At 38.1% G+C, this 26,858-nt stretch overlaps 1 protein-coding gene and 1 long non-coding RNA gene across 3 annotated transcripts in view; one reads left to right on the plus strand and one right to left on the minus strand.

Annotated features, from left to right (window-relative positions):
- Positions 1 to 26,757, minus strand: ATP1B3 (ATPase Na+/K+ transporting subunit beta 3). 2 transcript variants are annotated; one of them, XM_063340198.1, is made up of 8 exons: positions 26,465 to 26,757; positions 18,312 to 18,440; positions 13,606 to 13,713; positions 12,161 to 12,348; positions 11,392 to 11,442; positions 10,776 to 10,802; positions 5,549 to 5,635; positions 1 to 2,280 (listed from the first exon to the last, which is right to left on the minus strand). In XM_063340198.1, exons 1-8 carry the CDS (start codon positions 26,571 to 26,573, stop codon positions 2,110 to 2,112), a joined length of 870 nt encoding a protein of 289 aa, XP_063196268.1. In that variant the 5' UTR covers positions 26,574 to 26,757; the 3' UTR covers positions 1 to 2,109. The 2 variants fall into 2 exon arrangements, with proteins under 2 accessions (XP_063196268.1, XP_063196269.1); XM_063340199.1 differs by lacking the exon at positions 10,776 to 10,802 and having other exon boundaries at positions 26,465 to 26,755.
- The window catches only part of LOC134518015 (uncharacterized), a 2,012-nt gene continuing 1,154 nt past the window's right edge, over positions 26,001 to 26,858 (plus strand). The window contains exon 1 of the long non-coding RNA XR_010071814.1: positions 26,001 to 26,145. This is a non-coding gene — a long non-coding RNA (uncharacterized LOC134518015). The remainder of the gene's footprint in view (positions 26,146 to 26,858) is intronic.

Consider the following 26,858-nt stretch of genomic DNA (forward strand, 5'->3'; position numbering starts at 1 on the left):
TAAGGAGAACAGGAGTTTATTGAGTTCTACCTGTCTGAAAAGTGCTGGTGAAGAGTTGCCATTTCATGCTTTGTCTATATAGATAAGTCGAAAGAGAAACTGTTGCAAAAATCAGCTCATTTGAAAACTGAGTGTTTCTCCAGAACTTCCTACCATTCCTAAGTGAACACAAACGTGAAAGATTTTTTTACATGAAGCTAGTCCTTTTCACTCTCAGATGCAACATCTACACTTTAAGTTCCCTCAGGACTGTTAAAATACCTTCAGGCAGTATTAACATACAGAGAAGCAATTAGTCACATCTTCAAGAACCCAGGTACCCCAGCTCTAAAAGTGCACAATTTAAAACATTAGTAACGAAATATTTTGAAAGAGCATTCTTATTCAGTATTGATGCATGCTATTATTACAAAAATATCCATTGCATATTGTAAGGAACAACAATTTTTCTTTTATAGACAACAAAAAAAAGCATGCTGAATGGTATCAGATCAGTATAAATCTATTTTTAATGAGGTTCAACACACTGTTCAAGTCCCATTAAGAGCAGCTTCCTCCAACTGTGCACCAGTGTAAGGTTGCAGAGGTGTTAAAGTTTTGCACTAATGTGGCTTAGACTGGCCTCAAATATTTTCACAGCGCAGCATTAAGACTGGATCTTGAATTTTAGTAATCGTTCATTCAATTTGTTTAAATAAAATATTAAAAACCACTAAAAAAATGCATAAAAGCACGTTAAGCAACAAATTTAGGCCTAATGAGCAGAATATACAGGTATTCACACAAATGCTAATTTGCTGTGGTCTTTAATATTGAGAAGACATCAGAATGTGGACCTTGTGCTCAAAAAAAGCAAGACCAAAACAAAAAACAAAACTCCTGGGGACAAGTAATATAAAACCCATGTCAGCAAGACTGCAGAAATTAGAACCCAATATAATGGGTCACAAATAAACCAGTCTATTTGTAGTCATTTTAGCAACTGGATTAATAAAAATACTTAAGTTAAACTGCAAGTAATCTACTCCCTGTCAATAGGATATTTCTATAAAGCAATTTTCTAAATGGACGATGAGAAAAAACACAGAAAATCCAAGATGAAAGAGCAGACGAAGACATGAAGCATGTTAAAATGATGCAACAAAACAGTGTATAAATTAAACAGGAATGTTTAATCAAGACAATCCTTTTTTTTTTTTTTTAAACAGAGGTTCTTCAGGAAATTTTTAAATTGGAAAACGAAAGCCTATTCCCACAATAGTGAGGCCATTTCTTTCAAGCAGCTCTGTTGTACAACTGTTACCAGGACCCTAAACAATTTAAATTGTTGTATATTGATATTTCTGAACTAAAAAGTTTTAAAATATTGTATAGATTTTATTTGTGCTCCACATATCGCAAGCAATTAACAACACGAAGATTCAATTCCTCAGCTAGAATACCAAACTCTATACCAAGTATTACATATACACAATACTTGCACAGTGACAAGCACAAGGAAGTACTAGTTGAGCGCTTACTTTCAGAAATCCATACCGACTTTGAAAATCCATTTCAATTCTCCCACGCCACACAGTCTACAATTTAAGGCATCTCCACATAGCCATCCACCCACCCGCCCTCTCCCACACACACAGTTTACGTTGGAGGTGTTTACTCTTACAAACAAAATCACTACGTCAATCAGGTACCATTTATTATTTATCCCTATAACTGTGTCAGCATTGAGATATGACAGTTAAACCAGTGTTAAATCAATACAATATTTACATAGCACAGCACATGAAGCTTGAGACACTCACTTGGGGGATAAAACCACATTTTAGAACAGAACAAAGGTCACCATTATGTGTTTGAAAACAGCTATTTACAGGTCCCTATGACATAACTATAGTCTGTACACTGTTCCAATGGGGTAGGCAGAAGCAGGATAGGCATTTATTTTGAGGGATTTTAAACATACAATTTGGAAGCATATCATTATGCTACCCTGAACGCCATAAACCACCTGAACGCTCTCCAAGGTGGTCTCATATCCTAGAATGGCATGTCCAGCTGATACAAAACAGACAACACAATGTTTACTTTGCGGATAATTTTTTGCTCCTGCTATTCAGTCATCTGAACTTTGAAGGCAATTCGTCCCAGAAACTTGTCACGATCATCTTCATTTTTTAAATTAGGTGAGCCCAGGATCTTACACTCAATTGCTATTTCTTCTTTGGTACTGTTGGAGTTAATTGCTAGTTGAACAGCCACTAGAGGCTGTAAATAGTGAGCCTAGTAAACAGAAAGATGGGGAAAATATTTGAGATACCAAAGTAAGTTAGCATTTAAATTAACACTTAATCCATCAGAACAGTTAAGAAAAAAGCTAATTGAGAACCCAACCTTTCAAAGCCCAATCTGACCCAAGTAAGACTGCTTTCTTCCAAGTTCGTCAGTCAGGTATACACTCTTCATGCTGTTTCTTAGCTAATACACTCAACATAATTTAAGTCACAGACGGTATCTTCAAGAGGCACGTGACTTTACCCCTAGTACATTGGGTCCAATTTCTCTAGAAAACTCTACTTCAAACAGCCTCTGAAATGACGTTCTGCCTTCCTATCCATTCCATTGTCTCCTCTGTTTGCTTTTGTTTTTTTTAATCTGCTAATTTAAATGGTTTTTGCCAAAATCTTGATTCAACAAATACTAGTAAACTAGCTTCCCTTCCACACTATCCCATTTACTTGTTCAGCAACAATCCATTCTAAAATGTGTTCTCTGTTTGATAGCTTTACATAGAAACATTTTCTTGAACATTCTGACAGTATCCTGGTCAGTCATATTTGGTGGAACAAGTACAATTGTTGACTCCATTCCCTATAACAAAAATTAAGACTTAAGAATAAAACTTAAGTTTTCTTTTGTCAACCCATTATTATTTCTCAAGTTCAATTCAGTTAGGACGACTTGAATTCTCTTGTAAAGTGCGTATGAATTAAATAAGAGCTTATTTATCATATACCGTTAAAGCAGCATTTCATCCAATATTCATAAAGTATTTCCATAATTTATTACAGTTTTTAGGTCAATACTGCTGACTGCTGATTAAGCAAAATTATTTATTTTCTTGGGAAAAATTCATATAAGCCAGTGGACTAAATATGACACAGTATTATACAAGTATAAGCCTTAAATTTTAATTGAACAAATCTGGGGTTAGGAGTTTTGTTGTTTTTTTCTTCCTTGTTAACTTAAGTGACTCCTTAACATGTTTCTGTTATTTTTAGGCTATCTTCTCTACTTCTCTACCAAAGAAAGCACTACGGAACACTTAAAGTCTCATTTACATAGAATGATGGCATGGAAGCTGATGTGCTAAAACCTTTCATGTAAAGTACTAGTAAGAAGTAGACTGAAAGAACTGCTTTCCTTGAATGGTTATTTCACTACATCAGAATTTTTCCTGTGCAGCTAGGGGAAGCACCCACAAAATTCTCCAGTTTTAAGGGTGATACCACATTTGAGGTACTAACTGAGCTTTCTAAAAATCAGAAATAAAATTCCTGTTTTTCCGAAGAGAAGTCCTCTCATCACCAAGATTCTTCAAATAGGTACAAAAATTTCTGATGTTTTGAAGACAGATGATACCATAATGGACTTTTACTCAATATATAATTTGGGGGGAGGGAGGAAGAGAATCAGCATCCTCATTTAGTACAAGACATCATCTAAAAAAGGTAATAATCCCTAAGGTCAAGGAGTTGGGTTCATTGTGCTGAGCAGCAAATGCAAATAAACATTCTGGACCATGAAACTGCAGATACTAGTTCTTTCATGGCCCCTACCTTAGCACAAGAGCAGCAAGATTAGTTTAGTCCTCTTAACTCCGTTACAGAATAAATTCAGGAATTCCACACTGATGTAATTTTAAATTCTGTCATATAGCCAAGAAATCAATCCAGTCTCTTGAGACCTAGTCAAATACCTCTACCTCTCACAACTCTTCTTAACTGCCTTTTTTTTTCACAATATACTAATGTTATCAGAATTGAGCCTCACATAAGCAAGAATCCCTCAAACCATAGCCCTATCCCACATGACAAAGTGAACACAAAAGGACACTGAACCAAAGACTAAAAAAGAATAATTTAAAAAAAAAGAATTAAAAAAAGTAAAGCTTTTTCTTAATCACCTAAGTCAAGCAAGGAACAGCATTGAGTTTTGCCTGATGTCATTACTCTCATAATCTTTCCCCTTCCATCAGTATAGCAGGAAGACGTGAATTTTGTCAGGAAAGTTCTTCACCCCATCTTTGGTACAAACTACCTCCTGACATCTCAAGGTCTGCTCATACTGTATTTTGCGTTTCTTAGGGAAGCAGTGCTCTCTTTCCCTATTCTTTCATTCCGAGAAGGGGACAGAGCACGTACTGACTCTGCCTGTTGGAAGCACGGGTTGACAGTCTTTCTCTAATCTTGTATGTCTAAGAAAATTGATAGTTTACCAATTCAAAAAGTCTGGCAACGGAATGGAAAACACAGAACTGCCTGTAAGTACATAAAAGCAAATGCTGAAAAAAACCAAACTCGTTCCTCATTAGTAAAAGCCATGTGAGGATAAAAAAAGCTTCTGTGAACTGCTGCAAGCAAGTATAGAGTACAGTGGAAAAATAACTGATAAAGGAATAATTCAGTACAAAAGTCACTTTGGGGACATTACAAACAACCACTGTGGTATACTATGGATCCAATAGATTTATGTTTAAAAAGTGCTCTTATCTTCAATGGTGAACAGTGAAGACGTTTATTAGACTAAATAACTTGGTCAGTAAGAGGCAAAATTATTTTATATTTTATAGAAGGTACAGATTTTCTGTATGGAGTTATCACAGGTTGATAAAAGAAAGGAAGAAAACCACACTAAATTCAAGTTTAAAAAGAAATAGGAGTTTTAAGTCTACGTATTCCATGTCCATAAAACAGTAAGCTTTGGGTTTTTTTAAAACATAAGTGTTCTTCAATTAGATAAATACAATTTCTGTCAGAATACAATGAGGATAGATGGAGCAAGCAAAGAAAAACAAAGATTAGAAAATTAAAAAAAAAAAAAAAGTCTGCTACCTTGAAGTGCTGCTTCATAAAACAGAGCAAATAGAAGAGATGACCACAGAGACACAAAGAAATATAATCAACAATACCATAATGAATTATAAACTTAATATCCTATACATAAGCCCCAAGGACTGACTATTAGAAACTGTACTGTAATACAAAGAACAGTTCACTTTTGCTGCCTTTCCCTGCACTCAAAGAGATTCCAAAGGATAGCAGTGACCAAAAAGCAGTGACCCTTAACACCACTAGTACCCAGCCTCTTCTTCATTAGGACAACGCTCAGTCCATTTCCTTTTGTTTGCTAAAACGTATCTATAATCTCATCAAGCACTGTACCTCATTACAAAGTACAAACTTCAGAATCAATCTGATATTAGTAATTGTAAATGTAAACAGAAAAAAAAACATTTACAAAATGAAGACCGTCATTAAGGCATACTTACATGCAAGCTTTTCCCATAGTATGGAAAGTACATTAAGTCAATCAAGCCTTCAGGAGGAAAATAATTTATCTCAACCGTGCCTTCTTCCTGTGATTGGAGACAGCAACAAAATTAAAGTTAACATCCGCTTGCATAAAAATGAAAACAAAATTAGAATTATAACCCAATGATAAAGTGCAAGATCCCTAAAAATAGGCAACTGATCTCCAAAGTCTTAGAATAACTTAAAAAAAAAAAAAATTTTTGGCAAGCAGTTACATGCTGCACACATCTGCTACACTAAGGACTATTAACAGTAGTATTTAAATTAGGAATCAAGTCAAAACAGCTTGCCTTCATGTTTCTCTTATGAGTCAAAGAAAAGGGAAGGGGGGGGACGAGGATATTCATTGTAATGAATAATTTAACAACCACCAAAAAAACCCCCATATATAAGCTAAAATCCCAAGTATCCACAAGCAAGCCTGTATATTTTGGTGAAGCAACAGCACATCCGTATTTAAGTTAAAGATGAATTTCTGTTTAAAGCCAGCTTTCTAAGCCTCTCAAATTTGGAACAATACAACCCTTCACAAAGAACTAAAGCCCCCTCCCTGCAATGATGTACTATTCCTAACACTGTTCAGTTAGCCTTGGAATATAGGCTAACTAAAAGGAAACCAAACTTTAAAACTGTGATGTTTAACTAGAGTTTCTGCATGTCATCACCTCCTTGGAAGAAAATATACATATGCATGCCTTATCACTAGACTTTCCCCTGCAATCCCAAATCTTGTAGTATGAAGCAGCTACCTACAGAGTTGCTGCCTAATTTCTGACCAAGGAGTCACCCAATCTGTAAGATACACAAAATGCGTATATATGATTGAGCTGTCCCAGGCACAGGCTATCAGTATAGCAGCGCACAGACACATTTCCCCGTATACAGTATTCCTTAGGATTGTGTATCCTGGCAGCATGTCAAACTACTGCAAATTCAAACCACTAGGAAATGCCCACATCTAATGTGACTTTCTTTAATAAGGTAAACATATTACCATGATAAAGGGAAATGCCACTAAAACAACCTCCCTAAAATGCTAAATGTATCTTCAGAACATCACTGCTTGTTCAGTGTAATTCACAAGTTCAAAATGCATTAGTAATTTTCATTGATTTTTCTGTACTACCATATATAAGACCTGCAATTTTACAAAGATACACTACAAAGTTCAGAAGACAACTGTAGTAATAGAACTAAGCAGAGGAACACAAAGATCAAAAATAGTAAAGAATAAACCACAGCTCAAGAACCCCTTCTCCTCACCCTACTAACAAAAGCTACGTTGTTTAGGATATGACCACATTCTTGTTCCTTTATTACAGGCTAAATTATTGCAATTCTTCAATACATGTTTATTAAGTATTTTGGACCTTGAGCTAGCAAATTTAATAGATAAGTAGAATTGTGTTGCTTTTCACCATTATTCTTTTATTTTATTTAAAGCTCATGCAGCTGAAAATACTCATTTTTCAAATATGTTCCTGAAATAATGGTTAAAAAAATTAGAATACAGAATAACATAAGAAAGATAAATATGAGTAGAGCTTTCTGGAGCAGCTAAAAACAACGCATGCATGCAGTCATAAATATATACGCATTAGGCTATAAATGCAATAGCAGAGAGGTTCTGGGACATGCAACTGCCTGTCTCATGCAACTGCTGTGGGGTTTGCAGTTTTCTTTAATTAATTAATCCTAATTAACACCCCTCCACAATTAAAAAAAAAACCCTCCAGCTAAGCAAGCTGCATTTGCTGAAGAGCTTCAAGAATCAGTCCATTAGCGAGTGTCACTTTTTCTGCTTACCATTTACAATTTCCACAAAGAGTTGCAGGCAGTCATCAAATATAAAAATCAGCCCACTTAGCTGGACAGACAGACTTCCACCTCACTTACTGGGTCTTTATTAAGACTGTGTCTTAGAAAGAATAATTTTGCAGATGTTAAAATTATGTACAAAGACCCAAGGGAAGAACTTGGGGAAGACTGGTCTTTAATCATTTGAGAAGAAGAAATGGTATCATTGCACAGGATGAAGAGTAGAATCCATCAGTGGAAACTGTAAAACACCTAAGATTTCTGTCACAAAGAGCAAGGTAACTCAGATGCTGAGTATGTTGACAATAGCAAGGTACATAGTGTCATTCGTACCGTTATTCTTCATTCTTGTAAACCAGAAAGTGATACCTAATACAAAGTCAAGATGGTCACTAAACAGCAGAAATATATATATTGGAATTGAAGCAAATTTTCTTTTCTGTAGTTAAAAAAAAAAAAAATATGCATCAAATCTACCAGCTTTCAGTAAAGGTAGTTTTAACTTGAAATAATACTGCTGCAAGATGTTCCAGCGCACATGAAATTGTGTGCCTCTAGCCTCAAACTAAAGACCTAAAATGCCGATCTTCAAAGTTCTTGGAAACATAATCCTTTTTTGGCTTGTTTCTCTTTGTGGAGATCCTCAAGACTACAGCAGGCCAGTTCCTCCAGGGCACAGAAGGAAGAACCAGCTGTAATCAGCGCCTGACAGCGCAAACACTAACTTCCCTAATCTACAGAAATTACAGTGATGACAACTACCACTATGTGGGGGCAAAAGAGGGAGCATCCCCAACTATCAAGTGTGCTGACTTTGAAATCACAGATCTACCTAAAATCTTTCTATTTTTAAAAAATCCCACAGGAAAAGTGCAGCGAGAAGAAAGAAGAATCGCCTCACAGGAGAATGCCTGAAGAACATAAATTTCAAAGTGAAAAACTTAAATGACGTTTCGGGCAGCAAAGACTGTCAGGATGCGCAGTCAGAAGCTATTAATATTATTTTGTATTTGAGAGCCTTGTCCTCTTAATTAAAAAGAAAATAATTTTCCATTTAGAAGTCAGACTGTGTTAAGTCCAGGCAGACAGTTCTCCAAACTGCTCTCAATATAGGTAAAATTCTAACTATAAAGAACAAGAAACATCTAAAAACACAGATGAAGGAGAAAGAAGAAACAAAACGGCAAATCTACAGGTGAAAAAAAAAGTCTGCTCTATAATGAAGAGACACAATATTAGGATTTCTGCTCTGCTCAATTAAACCACCTTTCAAGCAAAATCCATCTTTGTCACTCAGATGTTAAAGATTTCTGACGTAAAATTGAAAATTACTAGTAAGTTGCATTTGTGCTATGAACTGCACAAATATGCTCATATATTCTATGAAGCTAATATCCATTGTGGATTTTATTTTCAGAAATGCGTGTCACCTGGATTAAACTTTGCAGTACACCCCAAATTCTATTAATCCATATTTGCTGCCAGCAACACAGAAGGAAAAAAAATAATCAAGCAAACCCAAAAAAACAAACCCAAAACACCACAAAACACATCAGTTACTTAAAGACTAGGTGAACACTCTGAATGAGAAGCAGTAGAGAAGTACAAATGACCGCTACACTGCAACTTCTGTATAAGCCAGCATTTAGGAACATTCAAATACAGTGACAGATGAAACGCAATTATAAATTTGTCTGCAAAATGCACAAAAGCCTATCAGCTACCCTTCTCCACCTTTCCAGTGTGCACACAGGAGGACCACAATTCAGATCCATGCAACAACGAGATCCAGAAGAGCCACAAGATATTTCCAGGTGAGCATTCACCTTATCCACTACAGCAGAGGAAGAGACCATTACACAGCACTCATATCCTATAGGGTTATAAGCACCAAAAGAAATAAAAATGGAATTGGAAACAAGGCCTCAAACTGATGTGAAGAACAACGTAATCCTTTAAGTTTAGCTTAAGAGTTTTGATAAGCAAGGGGCGTAACAGAAAGAAGGAGAAGTTTTGTAAAAATGAAGCACAGACAAAAGGAGGAAATGGAAGTTGTTGATGCTGCTTCATTGCCTACAGAGAAGAATGACCTGTCACCAATACTTAGTCTTTCCTAAGCAGGTAAATCATTATGAGCTAGGGCAAGAATAGGCTAATTTAAGATAAAATAGATGCATTCAAAGTGGCAAAGCCTGACAAATATTTTCCCTGGAAGTCACTGAAGAACTAATAAGATTAATAACCTTAAAATTTAAAACCACCACACTTGCGTATATGAGAGAAATTCTAACTGTATATGGTAAAAAGCAGTATTTTGTACTTAAAGAAAGATGATGCAAGAAAATACATACCATAACATAAAATACAAGTATCTCAAAGGGTAAAAAAACAGCAAAAAAACCCCATCATGATCAACCAAGTTCTTATCAATCTTACTCTTCTACTAGTCAGACAAGAGGATAAGAAAAAGCATCCTCTGTGATTTGCTTAGTATAGCTTTTACCACTGTCTCATAGAACATCCATATAAGAAAGCTGAAGAAATACGATCATCATAAATTAGGATTACCATCAATGTTTTATGAATCACTAGAACCTTAGCTCTCAACACCTCACAAGGCATTTCAGGTGGAAATGAAGATGACTGTGCTGGACTCTATTCAGTGCTTTCAATAAGGACTAGCAAGATGTAAAACAAAGTTCATTCATTGATGGCCCCAAGTCATAAGTAGTTCAAAATACTTCAAAGATCTCGATCCCATTAAAATGATCATGAAAAATTACAGGGCGAGGCGCAAAAATAGGAACATGAAATTCAAAGCTCTGAACTTCAAGAAATCACATATACAAATACAGACTGAGAAATAATCAAAAGAAAGATCTAAGTAGTAAAACAATTAAAATTAAAACTCAGTGTATTACAAATGGCAAATTCACCTCCAGAGACATCATTATTTCCAATACGATGACACAGGGAAAAATCGTCACTAACAATACCTCAGCTAGGGGCAAAACTCTGTCCAGTTTGGGATACCACATTATGAAAAAAGATAAAACTACAGAAGTCAAAGAAGAAAGAGTACTAGTAGTAGAAGGAACTTAATTGCTTTATTCTAAAGAAACAAATAATTCCTGCAACAGAACAACATTTTTTAAGCATGGACACAAAGAAATAAGCCTCAAATAAGAGAAGGAAGCACTTGTACTTGCAACAGACTGTCATGGGGAGATCAAAACTTTGAAAGGCTCCACAAAATCAAGAATTAAAATGTTTTTGTTAATTACTGAAATTCCCCAGCCTACATTTTTACCAGTCACCTCAAGCTAAAAGCCATGACTCGATCCCTTGCTTAAGCTACTAACTTACCAAGTCTTTCACTGCTCCCCAAGCAGTCTAGGAAAAATACGCAGAAGTCAAAGTAATCATTATTGTTGCCATAAAACATTCTGTATAAATCCATTGGTACACAACAAATATGCACAGATTAGCTGTTATTATAAGTAGTTTATACTTGATTTGAAGGCAATTTTTACTTGCACAGTAACATTAGTTTCCACACTGTGTCTTACCCATCATTTATAAAATTGTCTAAGGTGCACTTGCAGCATGGAGGAAAAATAAAAATACAGGTTATGAAATGAGAAAACAAAACACAACTCACAATAAATAAATAAATAAAACAAATAAACATGACCACAAATTACATGTATGCTTTTTCCTCAACTCTAAAGCAAGTCAGGTAGCTAAAACACATCTAAAGATGAAAGAACAAGGAAAAAGTATTTTTATAGTACGTTGAAGAAATTAAATACACTAAAACTAAACTAGACATAGAATAGGTGGAAAAAAAAGAAAAAAGTACAAAGTCTAACAAGAAAGGAACAGAGTGAAACAAATGTTCTGACACAGCATATTACTTCACTTTTCATCCTAATCACAAGGAAAATTAACTACACACTTACTTCTTACATTCAGAACTGACCTTAGGTGTACATTGTATACGTGGTTCTCCTTCAGGCTTTAATCCAATTATCTAAAGGAGAGAAAGTTAAAATATTTACAAACTTCCTTCCCCTTTCCAGTTTCACAGACTGAACTTGAACTTCCCCCCCAATTAATATGGCAGAGTTCACACGGGGAGCAAATCTATCTAGTATCATTTTTATAGGAAGCACAATTTTAGACTAGGACTAATATTTAAAGCATTGTTAAGTTAAAACTCAAATAGTGGCCACAGAAAAGACTATTTTCTTATTTTACATTCAGCAAGTAACTTTAATGCCTCAAACCAGTTAGCAGTTCAAGTATATCACTGAAAAGTCAAAAACTTAGTAAAACTTTCACCACCTTACACAGTTTAGGAGTTACAGAATGCATGATATTCTAGTGACGTTTCTAGATTGTAGACATTGTAAAACCTGTGCAGTGGGTTAGAATCTCTTACATAGAAAAGTAGGCAAAACCAAAGAGCACTGCGCTCCTTAAAACAGGGTTTTCATATATTTTGATGCAAGTAATCAAAGTAATCAATGCCAATACTTGTAAGTATTAGAATGCTCAAAAAGCTCACTTCATTTTGCTCTCTGAAACACATGAATTGCTAGACATTTCAGTAAGTTACACTATTTCCAAAAGTGCAAATGTCTTGAGAAGCAAACTGAACACATATTTCAGTCCTCTTCTACAGTCATTTTTCATATAGTGGTAGTTGAGAGCACTTATAGTAAGAATTAAAAAGTAAAAGCACTTACTCTGTTCACTTTCACAAGCACGCAGGGAGTTCCTTTAGAATAGCCAAAGGTCTTGTCTTCCTTTCCAGAGCATTGTCCAAGCTCAGAGAGGTTAAATCGACATGCCTTTTTAACAGCAACATCATTCTGATCAAAAATCCTTCCTGGTGTACAGTTTATGTTTTGGGATTGCTTTGAATCATCATATGCTATGAAACACAAATGGCTTGTAAGTCAATGGTATAAAGCATACAATTAGGCAAAAACTGCAGAAACCTATATAAACATCTAATTTATAGTTGTTACATGTCTAGGAGTTTTCTCACAGGACTATTTTCAGAGCACTATGTCTCATATCCATCTTAACAATCACTTACTTTTTCAAAGCCTATCAAGAAGTGGCATTGTACTTGAATGAAAGTATAAAAAGTATATATTACTAAAAAGTATATATTAAAGTATATTACTAAAGAAATAATGCTGCTGCCCTGCTTTTCAAATTGTATCAATAATCACAACCTCATTAATTTCTGTATATAAACTAATGATGTACTCTAAACTAATAACGTATTCAAATTTAAACAATCAAGTTTTTACCCGGAAAATAAACCAGGTTTCCTTTAGCACATGTTCATTTTATAAGCACACAGGAAAACTTCAAGTATTCCAATGACTAATATTACATTTATATCAGGCAGTATAACTGCTGTTATACTAACATCCCAAACTGTTTCTCACTTTCTTGTGTTTCACAAGTACACAGATCACAGTGTCACTAACACCCATCTATTTACATTTAACATGTTTTGTGATTTTGTTTCCCTCCCTTACACCCTGTCCCCAGCTGTTTCTAGATTAAGCCTACACATGGGCAAATATATAAAAAGTAATACATATAAAAGTAATGTAAATTAATGATTTTGCCATCCTTCAATCTTGTCCTGTGTTACCTTTTCTCCTTGCTCTAAATTCAATGTTTTAATAGTTCTGCCTGTAAATACTTTGCGTCAGGGTAAAAAAATGAATAAATTGCAATTAATTCTTAAGACTAAAGGATTCTCACTCAGTTACCAAGCCATTTAGATGAAGATTGACCACTTAAGTTTTGATAAACTTTGCCTCCAAATACATGATCTATGTAATTTTACACTGACTTCTTTTGGCATATGTAATTTCTACATCTTGCAGTATTTAAACAACAATGTCACCAAAACACTGGACTAGGACGCAAAACTCTCCATTATGTATTCCACTATTCCTCATGCTCAGAATCCCTGTCCGATATTGGTATTGATACTTACCTTTTTCTGCAAAGTATACACTTTAGTAACACACGTCTAAGGCGTGAACTTGCATCAGTTTTCATTATCAGTTGTTAAGTACGAGTAAAAAAGGAAACTAATTTTCCTCAATGTTACTCAACATTAAGACTCCTGAATTACTTTGGGCAGTTATAAGTAACTTACATTCAAGAAATTTTCTAAGTGTAGAAACATATTCTGCATATGACTGGGCGTCACTCTTGTTGAAGTAAAATTCCAATGCAGTGTCTGGCTTTGGTGAAATCATAAGTCCTTAAAAAGAAAAAGTGCAAGTAAAGAACTAAACAACTTCTCTTCCCTACAGCACTCTAACCTAGTCAAAAACCATATCCATAAATTGGAAAATACCCATCTGTAAAGAAGTATCAATGTTACCCCTATATTCCACCGTACCAGAAGGTAATTTGTGTTTGAAGTCAGTTATCAAAATCAACACGACGTGAATTAACACTTAAATTCAATACAATGTACAACTGCAATTCACAAACTGATTAGAAATAGCAAAATCAGCAACTTAATCACTTTCAATCAAAGAATTTTACCAATTCACTTCCCACTTTCCATACGCAGCAAATTAAACTTACAAAGTAATTGAAAAAATACCCAAAACCACACCCAGAAAACCTCCACTTAAAGCATTAGGCAAGATAGACTGAAGCTATGATTGTATTAATCTCATAGAAACCCAGAAGAAACAAAGTATTTTTAAGAACTTTACAATGCATAAAAATGGCTTGAAAGATCTCCCAGTCAAAACAGACACGCCAAGTTAGTTGTTAGTCCTTTCCTCCTTCTCCATGAAACAGAAAGTCTAGATGTCATCTGTTTCATGGAGAATATGAGAAACTTTATTAAACCACTGCACGCATGTCACTTGAAAGGGGTACACTTTAGTGAGCCTGTGGTAACTGCGAAGGCTTGTGAGCTGCCTCCCAGGCTGCTGGCACGCAGAGGCAGCAGCCCGGGTGCCTGCAGCGGGCTCACGGCCGGCTTCACTCGACTGCTGGCTGAGGGTGCCGGAGCAGGAGCAATCCTCAGCCAGGGAGCCAGGACTGGCAGGAGAGACACGGACACGGGTTACCGAATGCTAAAGTCTGGCTTTGTGTTGAAGGATGAAAAAGGCAGAGACTGACATGCAGTTTGGGCCCTCGATAAAGGTGAACTGTCCTTCTTCCCAGGACATGAGTAGAGAAAGGTACAGAGTTAAATCTCTGGGATTCTTTTGTGGCAGGTGAAAATACATATAGCCCTCTAGCATCAGGAGTTGTCGCTAACACGGACACCTAATGCTACTACCATTCATCACAGCTTCAGTAGCAGATGAAATAGCACTACACCACCAGATATTGCAGAAGAGATTAAATCTGTTCAAGAAAGGGTGTATGATTGGTTGCTTTATTCACGCTACCTTAAAGTAACTCTTATTTAATATAAGTAACTAGAACGGATAAAAACCCTGCAGTTGTGATTAACAGAGGAGTGTCCATGCATCTGTCTCTTCAAGCATAGCCTAGAATTGACATTGCAGTTCCACATAAGAAAAACAAAACAAAACAAAAAACCACAAAATCAACCTCTTTTTATCAGATTTGTTTTCTTCTAAGTTAGAATGTTAAAATGGTTTAATCAACGTCAAATTTGGCAAAAGGGAAGAAGTTGCTATTACAGCAGCAACTAATTGTATCAGTTCAGGATGCCGTGTAGTTTCTTATCCTCTGGCAAAACTAATTAAAACTAGATTCCCAAATGAATAAAATTTAAGGTAGAAAACTCATCTCCCCAGATTAAAAAATAAAAATAAAATCAGGCCTTCTTTATACAAAATAAACATTTAAGAAGATAAGAATACAGTGGGAAGATAAAGTCTTATCTAAACACAACTTATCTGAGACAACTTATCATTTAGATAAGTTGTCTCGATGTTCTTAATTCATGAATGAATCTTAATTCATAATACATTGTTTGGAAAGCATATAGAAAGTGCAATTAAGCAGCCCAGGTCTATTAAGGATTCACCTGTAGAAATGACCAAGCTTCTCACCCAAAGGCAGAAATTATTACAAATACTTTAAATTGGGCAATAATAAATACACTAGAAATTTATCATAGTCAAAACATCTTTTAGATTCTAAAAAAATATCCACATATAATTTAATGCTTTTTTACTCTACCTTTTTTGTAGGATTTACAAGAAATCATAAATTCTCTTTTCTGCATTAGCAGCAGTTAAAATTATTTCCAGGCAAGCCACAACTAAATGCCTTAATGACTGATAGTCCATATAAAACTACAAATACCATTTTTGACTGCAAATGACTGCACCATTACAGTCATCTTCTGGCTTCCACACTAAACTGGGATTCAACAAAATACAAGATAATTAGTAACAGGGCTGAAAAATCGCTGAAGGGGTTTTACACAGTAAGGGGTTTTGGGGGAGAAGAGATTGTTATTATCTATAGAATTATACTGTAAATGAAGGACTTAGATGCTGTTTTTCCACGTGAATACGACAAAGTAACTAAACCAGCCATGAATAAATGAAACAGTAATTTGAAGAGATTTATTGCTTCAAGGAAACTTCAAAAACATCCTAAGAGAAAGGGACTGCTCCAATTCCAGTAGATCACAGTCTGCCTAGAGACTATGGTGTGAATTCTACAGAAAGGCCATTTGAAGGACTGATGCATAGACTGAGAGATGCAGGACTTAGGCTCTTCTAGAGGAACAGAATTAGCAGCCTCAACATTAGGATCACATCTAGAATTGTAACAGAGATTACATTATCCTACAATTCCAAGAGGGATTTAAAAAAAAGTTTTAAAATCATCTGGATTTGATTGATACTATTATATCCCAGTGCCCAACGCAAGTCAAATAGCAATTATGAAATAAACTATCTGTGAGATTTTCAAGTATGTTTAATACAAGAGTAAAACCTTTGACCTACGCCATCCAGGTTTTGTGTGTAGAAATTTTTTTATAATTTAAAGTTTTACAGCCAGGAACATGACATGTTTCACTGCAAGTGAAAAATGACAGAGTTAAAGAGAAACATTAAAACAGAAATAAGCAATTTTATTAACTTTTATGTATGAGTAATTAAAGACATCATTAATAAAATTAATTCTGACATGTTATAGGAATTCTTAAATTAAAAACTAATTATGCTATATGTACTTTTTTAAACAAACATCCCTTACGACTTCTTTCAAAACAAAGGAAAATTAATACTCTGAACTGTGAAAGGCACAAGAGAAAAAATGTCATTTAAGTCCAGTCAGTATTAAGTCACAACAACCCACAGCTCCATCCACTACCAAGGTTCTGACTATTACAAAGGAAACGGGGAACAGTCAACTAGAGTCACCCTATTTTTTTTCTCCTCCTTTTTTTTCTTTTTTTTTAAACTAATCAGGTCTTTTTAGTATTATTATTCTTTCCAGCATTTAGCCCATTCTTCGCTTGAAAAAACAGCACAAATCCTCAAGAATCCCTTATAAGAAGTGGACCTTGTTAGAGAAGGCCTGAACACTACATCAAAACAAATTCCGTTCAGAATCCAGAGACATTTATCATGTTGCCCAATTGCAACTTGCTCACACAAAAGATTACTCTATCATCTTAAGTGTGGATGCAGCTGCACAATGCTGGTTCATTTTAAGAGTCTGGAGTTCAAAAAAAAGGAAAAAGTATTTTTAAAAATAATGTTGTCTAACTTCCACCAAAATATTAATATATTGCATAGCCATTTGCTTTTGTTGTGTTCTAAACATAAATTTGGTCCCTAGGCCAAGTTACTACAAAATTTGAGATCTTATCAAATTTTCAGGTGGCCCAATCATTTAAGTTGCATATACAAATCACATACTTACCCATTCTCCAGAAACAGTAACTAGAAAACACTAATCTCTTTGGTGTAGTTAAAGTATGCAGAAGCATCTTTTAAATCTTTCAGAGTGAAAATCCCTAATTTTTTTCCAATATGGAGATACACCAAAATAGAGCCTATAATGACAGATTTTTGTGATATATTTAAACCAATCTTTAAAAAGTGAAAAAAAAAAGAAAAAAGACAACCACCTTATTATTAATTTTTATTTGCGCAGGGTTTTTTTCCTGTCACATACAGCCCCTTGAACCAGCCAACGGTGGGACGGGATGGGCATGGACACAAAGGAAGCAGTAGTTGCAGGAAGCAAGACACCACTTTTGGTGGCAGCTACACGTTACGTGGACTGAGCTTCATCATAAACAGGATGCTCTCTCTTCAGTGGATCCCTATGTAATCGGTCAACAACCCCTGGAATCCACAGACATTCCGTGTTGGTTGAAAGCTATATAATACTATAATGAAAACTCTGGAAATGCCTTCGTATCATAGTCCTTACATGCTCCTGAGCAGATCACCCCCATGGTACAGCCTTCCTGTACTTTCTTCAAAGTATCAAATACTAATCACAAGGGGTCAGATCAGATCCATCTGATCCAAGAGATCCATTAGTTTATAGTATCTTTAAAGCAATTTGATTAATGATACTCCCACTTCTACAACATCATATTGTGTGGATGTGCAGGTAAAATTGTGGTCTACCTACATGACAAATTCAACTGAAAAGAACTGAAGAGAAAAAACAGCAAAAGTTAGCACATACACACAAAAAGCTACTGACTGAATTTATGCTAGAAATATATATAACTTATCTCACAACAAGTTTTACCTTTGAAACCTGTAAGTAACTGAATAATAATCAGTTTCCCATAGGCAGTTCATACTTCAAATAAACTCTCAACTTAAACTTAGCTGTTAAACCAGACAGGGGTTTATGGAAAAATAAATACACTGTTACCTGGACTAGAAATCCGGTCACGATATTTTGGTATATCACTGCTCAGTGTCTGAAGCATAACCCACATTGTGAATGTGAAGAGTGCAGCTAGGAAGCCATAAAATACCAGATAGAATAGTAAGATCAAACCTGTAAAGAAAAAGCTAAAATTACTGGTTTTGTTTCAGCTAATTCCGTTACCTATTTTGAAAATCAATATGGGAAATAAGCAATATAACATTTGGTTTTGGTGTCCCTCGCAATCCCTTGCCACTCCTAACTGTAGATATAAATCAATATGCCACTAACATACATCTGTACCACACAGCATAGAATAACGCATGCAAAAATGTTTTCTTCATACCTTCTGGCTCTTAAAATTTACAGGGCATTTTGGCATCCCTACTTGTACAACAGAAGCATTAAAAACCACTCTTTGAGCTACACTGGAAAGCTGGCAAAGATGACTAAGCACTCCATTAGAAAAAAAATAGTTTCACTTGTTTAAGGGAATTATAGTTTTGTATCTGGAATGGAAGGCATCGTAGGGAAGACAAAAGAAGTGAGTGAAAAGATAAAATTAGTACACTGGATCCAGAATAGGTAGGAAGCAACTGGTGCTTTAATAACATGGTTGACATTTTAGAGAACTCCACACAGAGCATTCATTCACACGTACATCCTGTTACAAGAGACCTCTCAAGGTGAAAATGCTGTCTGCTGCATGTTTTTGAAAGCAAACCAAGCCTTCTATTCAGACTTATCAAAAGTCTTTGTCTAACACATCCACCTGCTTTACCAGTCTACCTCAGGGACCCGGCAATGTTCCTGGAATTCACCAATTACAGGAATGTTACTGGCATCAACTTGACAGTTGCTAAGGAAGAGCTGCTCAAAACCTGAGGAAACAGCCTCAAGGAAACAGCCTATTAGGACGTAGTACCTCTCCATCACTTAGCTGCAACAAAGCACTAAGCGAGAACACTACGTAAGAAAACAGCTTGAAAACTGACTGTGATGAAGTGGGTTTATTTTTTTCCCTGTTCCTTCCCCCCCATTTTTCGTTATGCATGCACAGACATGCACTCTGGATACACAGACCGGTTGTTACTGAAAAGACAAGGTAACAGCCCAAAGATCAAAATCTTACTATAGAGTTGATAGGGACTCAGATCAGCTGCAGCGCGTGAACTCTGACTGAGTGCTTGACACTTAAGGACACATGCATAGACATTGTCAAAAAGAATGGGAGCTATGAAAGCATTGAGGAATTCAGATGCTTTCACAGAGAGCCACCTTCAAAACCCTTCTAATTCAAAACCATAACCAAACAATGATGCAAATTCAGTTTTTATAAAATATTCTAACTATAAGGCTGCTATCAGGAAGCCAAAGAGACTTTGACTCAGGTCAAGAAAAGCACATCAAAACCATTATGCAACATTCTACCACTGACACTTGACTATATGAGAGCATTGAGTGCAGCATTTTTCACCCTTCCATGGAAAAGGAAAAAGCAAAAGCAAAAACGACTGTACCCCAGCGATAAGTACTGTCCACTGGAAGATGACAGAAGGACGCCTAACCCCTGGCTCCTGTCCCAGAAACTATGTTTGCATTTTACACTGAAATATTTTCTAGTGTACTACAGCCCCCAGTAATCCGTGACTGCTGAAGATGCAAGTACCTGTATTACTTCTTCTGAAAGAATTCGGTGTACATATATTAAAACATATGGCTCCCAAATTATCTTTACCATGACTTAGGTTCTCTGCAGCGACCAGATGAATGTTACTGGATTTTGATTTGGTTTTAGTTTTCAATTTCATGTGTTGAGAAAGTTACTCATCAATCTGCACTACTCTGATAGTGATCAGCTACTTAAAATACATTTAGGAACCACTGAGATGTAAGATACAATGCAGGGATTAGAAGTTAAGTAGCAAAGTACATGAAAACAAAAACAAACTTACTCTATAATGAACAAGATAGCAGACACCTATTGTAAACTATTGCTAAGGCTATTTAGAAGCTTGAAAGAGCATATAAAAATGAACAGTAGAAATCTTAATCAACAAGCCATTACAGAAGTTACATCTGTATTTGGCAAACCAGCAACTGCCTTTACATATAAGCTTACAATTGCTTTAACTGGATCCAGAACAGAGCGATGATCTGCTATAAATAACAGTGTATTCTGGGTATGACAAAAACAAACACCTCCCTTATAAAACCTTTAGTCCACTCTCATTTTGATTCCTACAAATTAATCAATGATTGACTACACTTTCATCAAGCTGTCTAAAAAGTACACTTTCCATCAAGTGACCAAGACAGTCGTCAATCAGTTCCAATGGAAGAGAAAAAAAAGTTTGACATTTAAGACAAGACAAGCACCTTCTGTGGCAATTAACATAAAAGCCAAAACTCAGGGAAATCTTTTTAATTGAGCTATTTCAGAATATGTCTGTATTTAAGTTTCCAAAATATGATGCCTAACTTTACCAGTTGAAAAACAAACAAACAAACAAAAAATCCCTGCCCACTTATTACTGGTGGGCATAACAGTACCATGGTGGTGGTGCACTTCTAAGCAGACACAGCCCTAAGTATAGTACTGCTTTGGGCCAATACTTCCATAACATCTGCAATACCAGCCTTGCACCCCATTTTGAAGCACCCTAAAGAGCAGATCCAAGCCTGCTGCAGCTCCCTCAGTCGAGGCAATGGTGCTGACCCACCTGCACAGCAGGGAAGGGGGCTGCTGGGGTCCCCCTCCCCTGCCGAGGGCTGCAGCAGGGCAGGACTGCTATGTGTAGGCATTCCCTGGGGAGCCCTCATGCGCACAGAGGCAGCCCCAATACTGGTGAAAATGAGAGGGACCCCAATGTCTAAAACTCAGTGATCGACTCCGTGGTGGAGACTGCAGTGTGAACAGTCCCTCAGAGAGTCCTTGTCCCTCCCCGCAACTTCATACTCACCGGCACGGCAGCAGTAACAAGGCCAGAGAGAAATGCCGTTTGTATTCACAGCCCTGAAACTCCACTAACTTCCCCCAGTACAGCAAAACATGCGTGCACACACACAAATTATTTTTAATCTTTATTTTAATATAGCTTGTAAATGCACTGCAGAACAGTGACCACTAGACTAAGCTGCCCCATTTATGCTACTTTGCCACATTAAAGAGAGGGATAAAACAAACAACAAAAAACCCCTCTGCAATTTCCAATGGCCCCAAACTGAGTAAGCTGCTCTTTGTGAGCCTATTAGTATTCATTATTCTAAGCTAATCACAGTGAACAAGCCATAACCTGTCGAGAAGCTCTGCCAAAATAACTTCACATTACACTGGATTTCTTGTCAGGAAACAAGATGTACCCAAGTAACAGCGGAATGCTATCCTCCACGCTTACTCCAAGGAAAGTACAGCTACCACATATAACATGTAACTCAACTGGACTGCTGCAGAACATCTTGCTACACCAAACCCTTTGAGTCAGTCTTTGACACTAAAACTATCACACGAGGAAAACTCTCAAAACCAAAATTCTGCATTACAATTTACCTAATTGGGTTTTCGGTTTGGTTGTGTTTTTTTTAATTTTTGCAGGGCATCACAGTACCAAAACCCCTTTGTATCCTAACCACATTGATAAGTGACATTCAAACCTTGAAAACTGCTATTCGTTTGCAGGAATCAAAATGGTTCTCCACTATGAAAATTAGAATTTCTGGCTCTGGTGAATGCAAGATACCACATACTTGGCCATCATTTCCATGATGAATGCAAGCTTTCCAAATTTGACATGGCAAAAGTGATAAAAAGCATGCCAATCTGGCATAAACCAGCCCGGAAGATCTACCTATATATAATATATAGGTAGATATATACAGGTATCAATATAAACACTTTCACAGCAGACATGGAAGCAACTATTCAACATTATCTGCAACAATGAAAATTAAATGCTGTCGTTATGGTTTGTTGGATTCCATGCTGCGTTGACCATATCACCATGATCATTCTTCATTATCTTTAACTAGTGGGATTTAAATACTTACATAACATTACTAGTGACTTCCACCAACGCCAGTAACATCAAGAAGGACTTTTGGTCCTTTATTTCACAATAAGTCAGGGATCCACATATTACCTGGCTAAATGCTTCAGTAAACAATAAAAATTTTCAAGTGCAACACTTGCAAAGAATCAAAAAAAAGCCAATGCTTGACGTCATGATTAAGCATTTACAACACAAAAAAACCCCAAACCCTCAAAATACCCTCCCTATACCACCCAAGCTTACTGATACCTGGAACTAGAGAAGGCAAGCCTTCTTTCTTCAGAGCGATCTGTGTCATGGAAAATAAAATATCCTACTGATTTCTCAAATATTCATTTCTTACATAGGCAGTAGCATGGAAAAGTTTAGTAAGATTTTGACTGCAGTGATATTCCCGGCTGTGCAGGATTTTTTATATCAGCTGTCCATCTGTCACAATACAAAAAAAGAGCACTGTGTCTCTCTCCAATTCACAACTTGGATGTGTAAGTGTTTCTACTGCAATGGAAGACAGTGATGCCGGAATATTTAAAAATACACTACCTGTGAAGAAAGCTAAATTACAACAAAACCCTCCTTAAAACACTGATAAAGAACACAGAAGAATCAAATCAGAAAAGCAGTTAAAACTTTGACAGCACCATATGTCCCAGCAAGAACTCGGTGAACACTAAAGAGAAGCAAAACTGGATCTTTTGTTACGGTGACTGACAAGATTGGATGTCCACTGGAATGGTGGAAAGCTCTACTGAAAACAAGGTGTTGGGTTTTGTTGGTGTTTTTTTCTGTTGGTTTTTTGTTGTTGTTTTTGTTTTTATTTTGAAGCACATATTTGTGCACTAAGCATGCAAAAGAATATTCAGTAGGTCCAAATTTATATGTACTTCAAGACAAAGTCACCTGTCCCTTGAACACCTTGACACAACTAGCTTTACAGGAAGGTTTAAATAAGCTCAACGTGACATCTAGTGTGACTATAAATGAAGTATTGCTAGATTCTATACTGCCTTTTTTTTGGCACAAATTATTTTTCTGTAACCTTGTGTAAAAAGTTTACTGTCTATATTGCAAGATTATGCACACATTTGAATGTGCAGTGAGCATCCTGCTACAATACTTTCGTGATGATCTCACTCTGTTCTTGCTGTAATTCTAGGCAGGCACAGCACTTTGCCATCACAGGCTGAGCCAGATGGTAGTCTTCCTTTTACTTACAGGAAGGCCCCATATGGCAGTCTTCCAAGTTCTCCTCTCCTTGCCATACCCGATCACACCCTGTGTGGAACCCCAGGACCAACGCTCCTTCCCTTCACCTCTGCGAGGACTATTAGTGCCCCTTATGCCTTGTTGCTAAGATCACCACCAACTCATCAACAGTATTTTCTCTTTAATGGAATAAGTGATTATGACACATAACTAAAAGTGTAAGGGTTTTGGTGGGGGAGGAGTCATTAGATTTGGATACTGATTTGTGAAAGATTCAAATTGAATTATCCCTGAAGTATGCAACGGTAAAATAAAAATATTTCCTTTTTTACAGCAAATGCAGACTTAGTAAATGTTTTTTGCCAAACTGTAAAAGGCAACATACCCCTGTTCAATGACAAATGAGTATAGGAGCTGCTTGTGTTTGATCTTTTTACAAATACCGGTGTAGAAATGGCAGATAAATGCAAGTACTCTAATGCCATGGCACTCAGATTCACAGAGAATCACTGCCTTGCAGTTACGATTTACATAAGCCCCCAGGATTGCCTCAGACTAGGGCAAAACATGCACATACTGTGAATAACTATTTAACAGTTTCTCTACTGCTTCTGTCTTATTTCTGTGAGAAAGCTGTCTTGAGACAAGAGAAATACGCATGGGAGAGTCAGAGCCAACTGAATTCTTATCATGCTGCCCCTGGAGACACCACAGCCCAGTGGACTGGCAACCAGAGCTCTCTTCTCCTACCTCCCAGCCTTTCAGGGGGGAGACTGGCAATTGGAAAGGAACAATAGTCCTTCCGACCACCCTAAACTCACATCAGTACTGCAAGGGCAGAAGTGACACCAAACCCTGCATATTCCTATGTGCTAAGAGAGCCACTCAATTAGTGTTCTGCAATTAAACTGTAAAACCCGAAACAGAAAACCACATACCACGCCCCAAAACAGTCAAAGATTATAATTTGCTTCATATATATATAAAATTAAACTAAATAAGCACAATGTGCTAATCACAAAATGCCAGGACAAATAAATATTGACAAAAAAACACAGTCACAATTTATAGTGCTGCTGAACAGTCACCTCGATGTCCAGGCTAAGGAAAAGGTACACAGCACTAACCACATACCAATCACCTAAACCACTTATTAACGAAGTAAAATTATTCAAACTGCTATCTAAGCCTATACAAACTTTCTCAATATGGCAAAAACATCTTTTATCAAGGGAGCTGGCTGTATAAACTCAATTACCAACTAACTCACATCAATTTCAACTGTTATCTGTTGGCTTGGGCTAGCACAGACTGTTAACATTGTAAGTGACTTATCCTACTAGATAGATAGGTTTAAGCAGAGGAGGTTTTTTCAACTTTGCTTTCTTTAAAAAGTTACAAGCTATTTCTAATGCGCCCACAGCCTTTTCCAGATTCATGACACAGACAGACTTCTGCAATCCATACGCCCATTCATCCAGCCCACGCACTTCAGGAAACCTGCCTGTACAGAAAGATCACTAGACAACGGCATAGTGGAAATTTCCTCTCCTTTGCTATTCAAGTGGCAGTGTAGCTCGCAAGCTCTTATTTCCATCTGAATGGAGGAGAACTCAAGTCAGAGCTAGGGCCCTCTCTTGATGGACAGGAGACATTGGCACCGTAGAGAAAGCACACCCCATGCGTAGTCTGCTTAAGGCTCCTCCTCACTATTTCAACATTAGTATTCATTGAGATTGTGTCAAGGCCAAGGATATATTGGCCTGTTCCTTTACGCCATGCTGAGATTCTTGTTGGTTTTGTAAGCACAACTATTAAGTATCGCAACTACATCCAAGTTTTGGGAGGAGACGCAGCATTTTCTGAAGTCAGTAAATACGTCCCAGGAGGACTGTAGAAACATCCTAATATTAAGCATTTATACAACAGTTTAATATGAGAAAACATACTCACAAAATCCAAATATTTTTATTGGAAGCAACAAGATTATGATAACATGCCTTCCAGCTCAGAGGAAAGCAATGGGAAGACTACCTGAAAGTAGGAAAACAAACACTGCCTCCACAAGCCTTACTGGGGAACCTTCATTTAAAAGCTTCATTTAAGAAAAATAAAAGGCCCAGAAACCCCACGTTGAAACAAACTTAGCACAATGCGCACAATTACATACAACGATCACGTGTTTGTTTTTTTTTTTTTGTAGACTGTCTGGAATTGGAGCTCATAAACTTTTTGGTTTTGGGGGGATTTGGCGGTTTTTTTTCCCCCCTCTCTCTGATCCGCAGCTACCGGCTGGAAGCACAAAGGCGATTCGCGCTCATTCATTCTCCGTTCCCTGCGATGCTGAGGGGGGGTGGGGGGGGCGGTAGGGAATAGAGGCAGACGAGCGGCCGCACTGACATGCCCGCAGGCCGCCATCGAGCGGGGGGGCCGGCCCCGCACCTCGGCGGCGGAAGCCCGTCACAGCCGCACGGCGGCGGCCGCCGGAGCCCCCCCCCACTCCCCACCCCGGTCCCCCGCGGACCCGGGGGAGGAGGAGCCTGCGGGCCCCGATCGCTGCATTTGCGTACTGAGGCGGGAGGGTGAGTCAGCTCGGGACGCGCTCCCAGAAACTCCTCTTCCTCCCCCGACCCCCACCTGCTCCGGGAAGCGCCCCCCCCTTCCGCCCCCCCGCTGTCACGGACCGAGCTATTTTTAGCCCGGCGGGCGGCGGCGGTTGTAGCCGTTACCGGGGCGCGTGCGCCGCGGCCTGTCGGGGCCGCCTCACCTGCCCGCCCAGGCCCCCCACATGGCCGCGGCGCCACCCCCCGTTCCCGCTCTCGACCTCGTCCCCCGCCGCCCCTCGCCTTCGCCGGCGGCCCCGGGGCGGCTCGCTCCCCCGCTCCCGGCGGCAGCCCTTACCCCAGCTCTTAGCCGTGCGCCCCAGGAACTCGCCGCTGCTGGGGTTGTAGACGAACTGCCGCCACTCGGCCATGCTCTGGCGGAAGGGCTTCTTCGTTTCCTTGGACATGGCGAGGCGAGAAGCGGCTGCGTCGCACACCCCGGTGGCGGAGCCTCCCAGGCAGAGAGAACCGCAGCGAGCGCCCGCTCCCAAGCGCTAAGTAATGCGGCCGCGGCGCCCGGCGGGAGAGCGGGCGGGGGCCAGTCAGGCAGGGCCCGTCCCTCCCGCCTCCGCCGCCGGGCGGGGCCCGCCGCCGCGCCGCGCCGCCCCTAGCCAATCCCCGCCCGCCGCGCGCCCGCCCCCTGGCGGCGGCCGTTGGTGGTGGCGAGGTGGGGGGGCTGCGGGCAGCAGCCG

The sequence above is a fragment of the Chroicocephalus ridibundus genome, chromosome 6, assembly GCF_963924245.1.
Source record: "Chroicocephalus ridibundus chromosome 6, bChrRid1.1, whole genome shotgun sequence".
In the NCBI taxonomy this organism is placed as follows: Eukaryota; Metazoa; Chordata; class Aves; order Charadriiformes; family Laridae; genus Chroicocephalus; species Chroicocephalus ridibundus.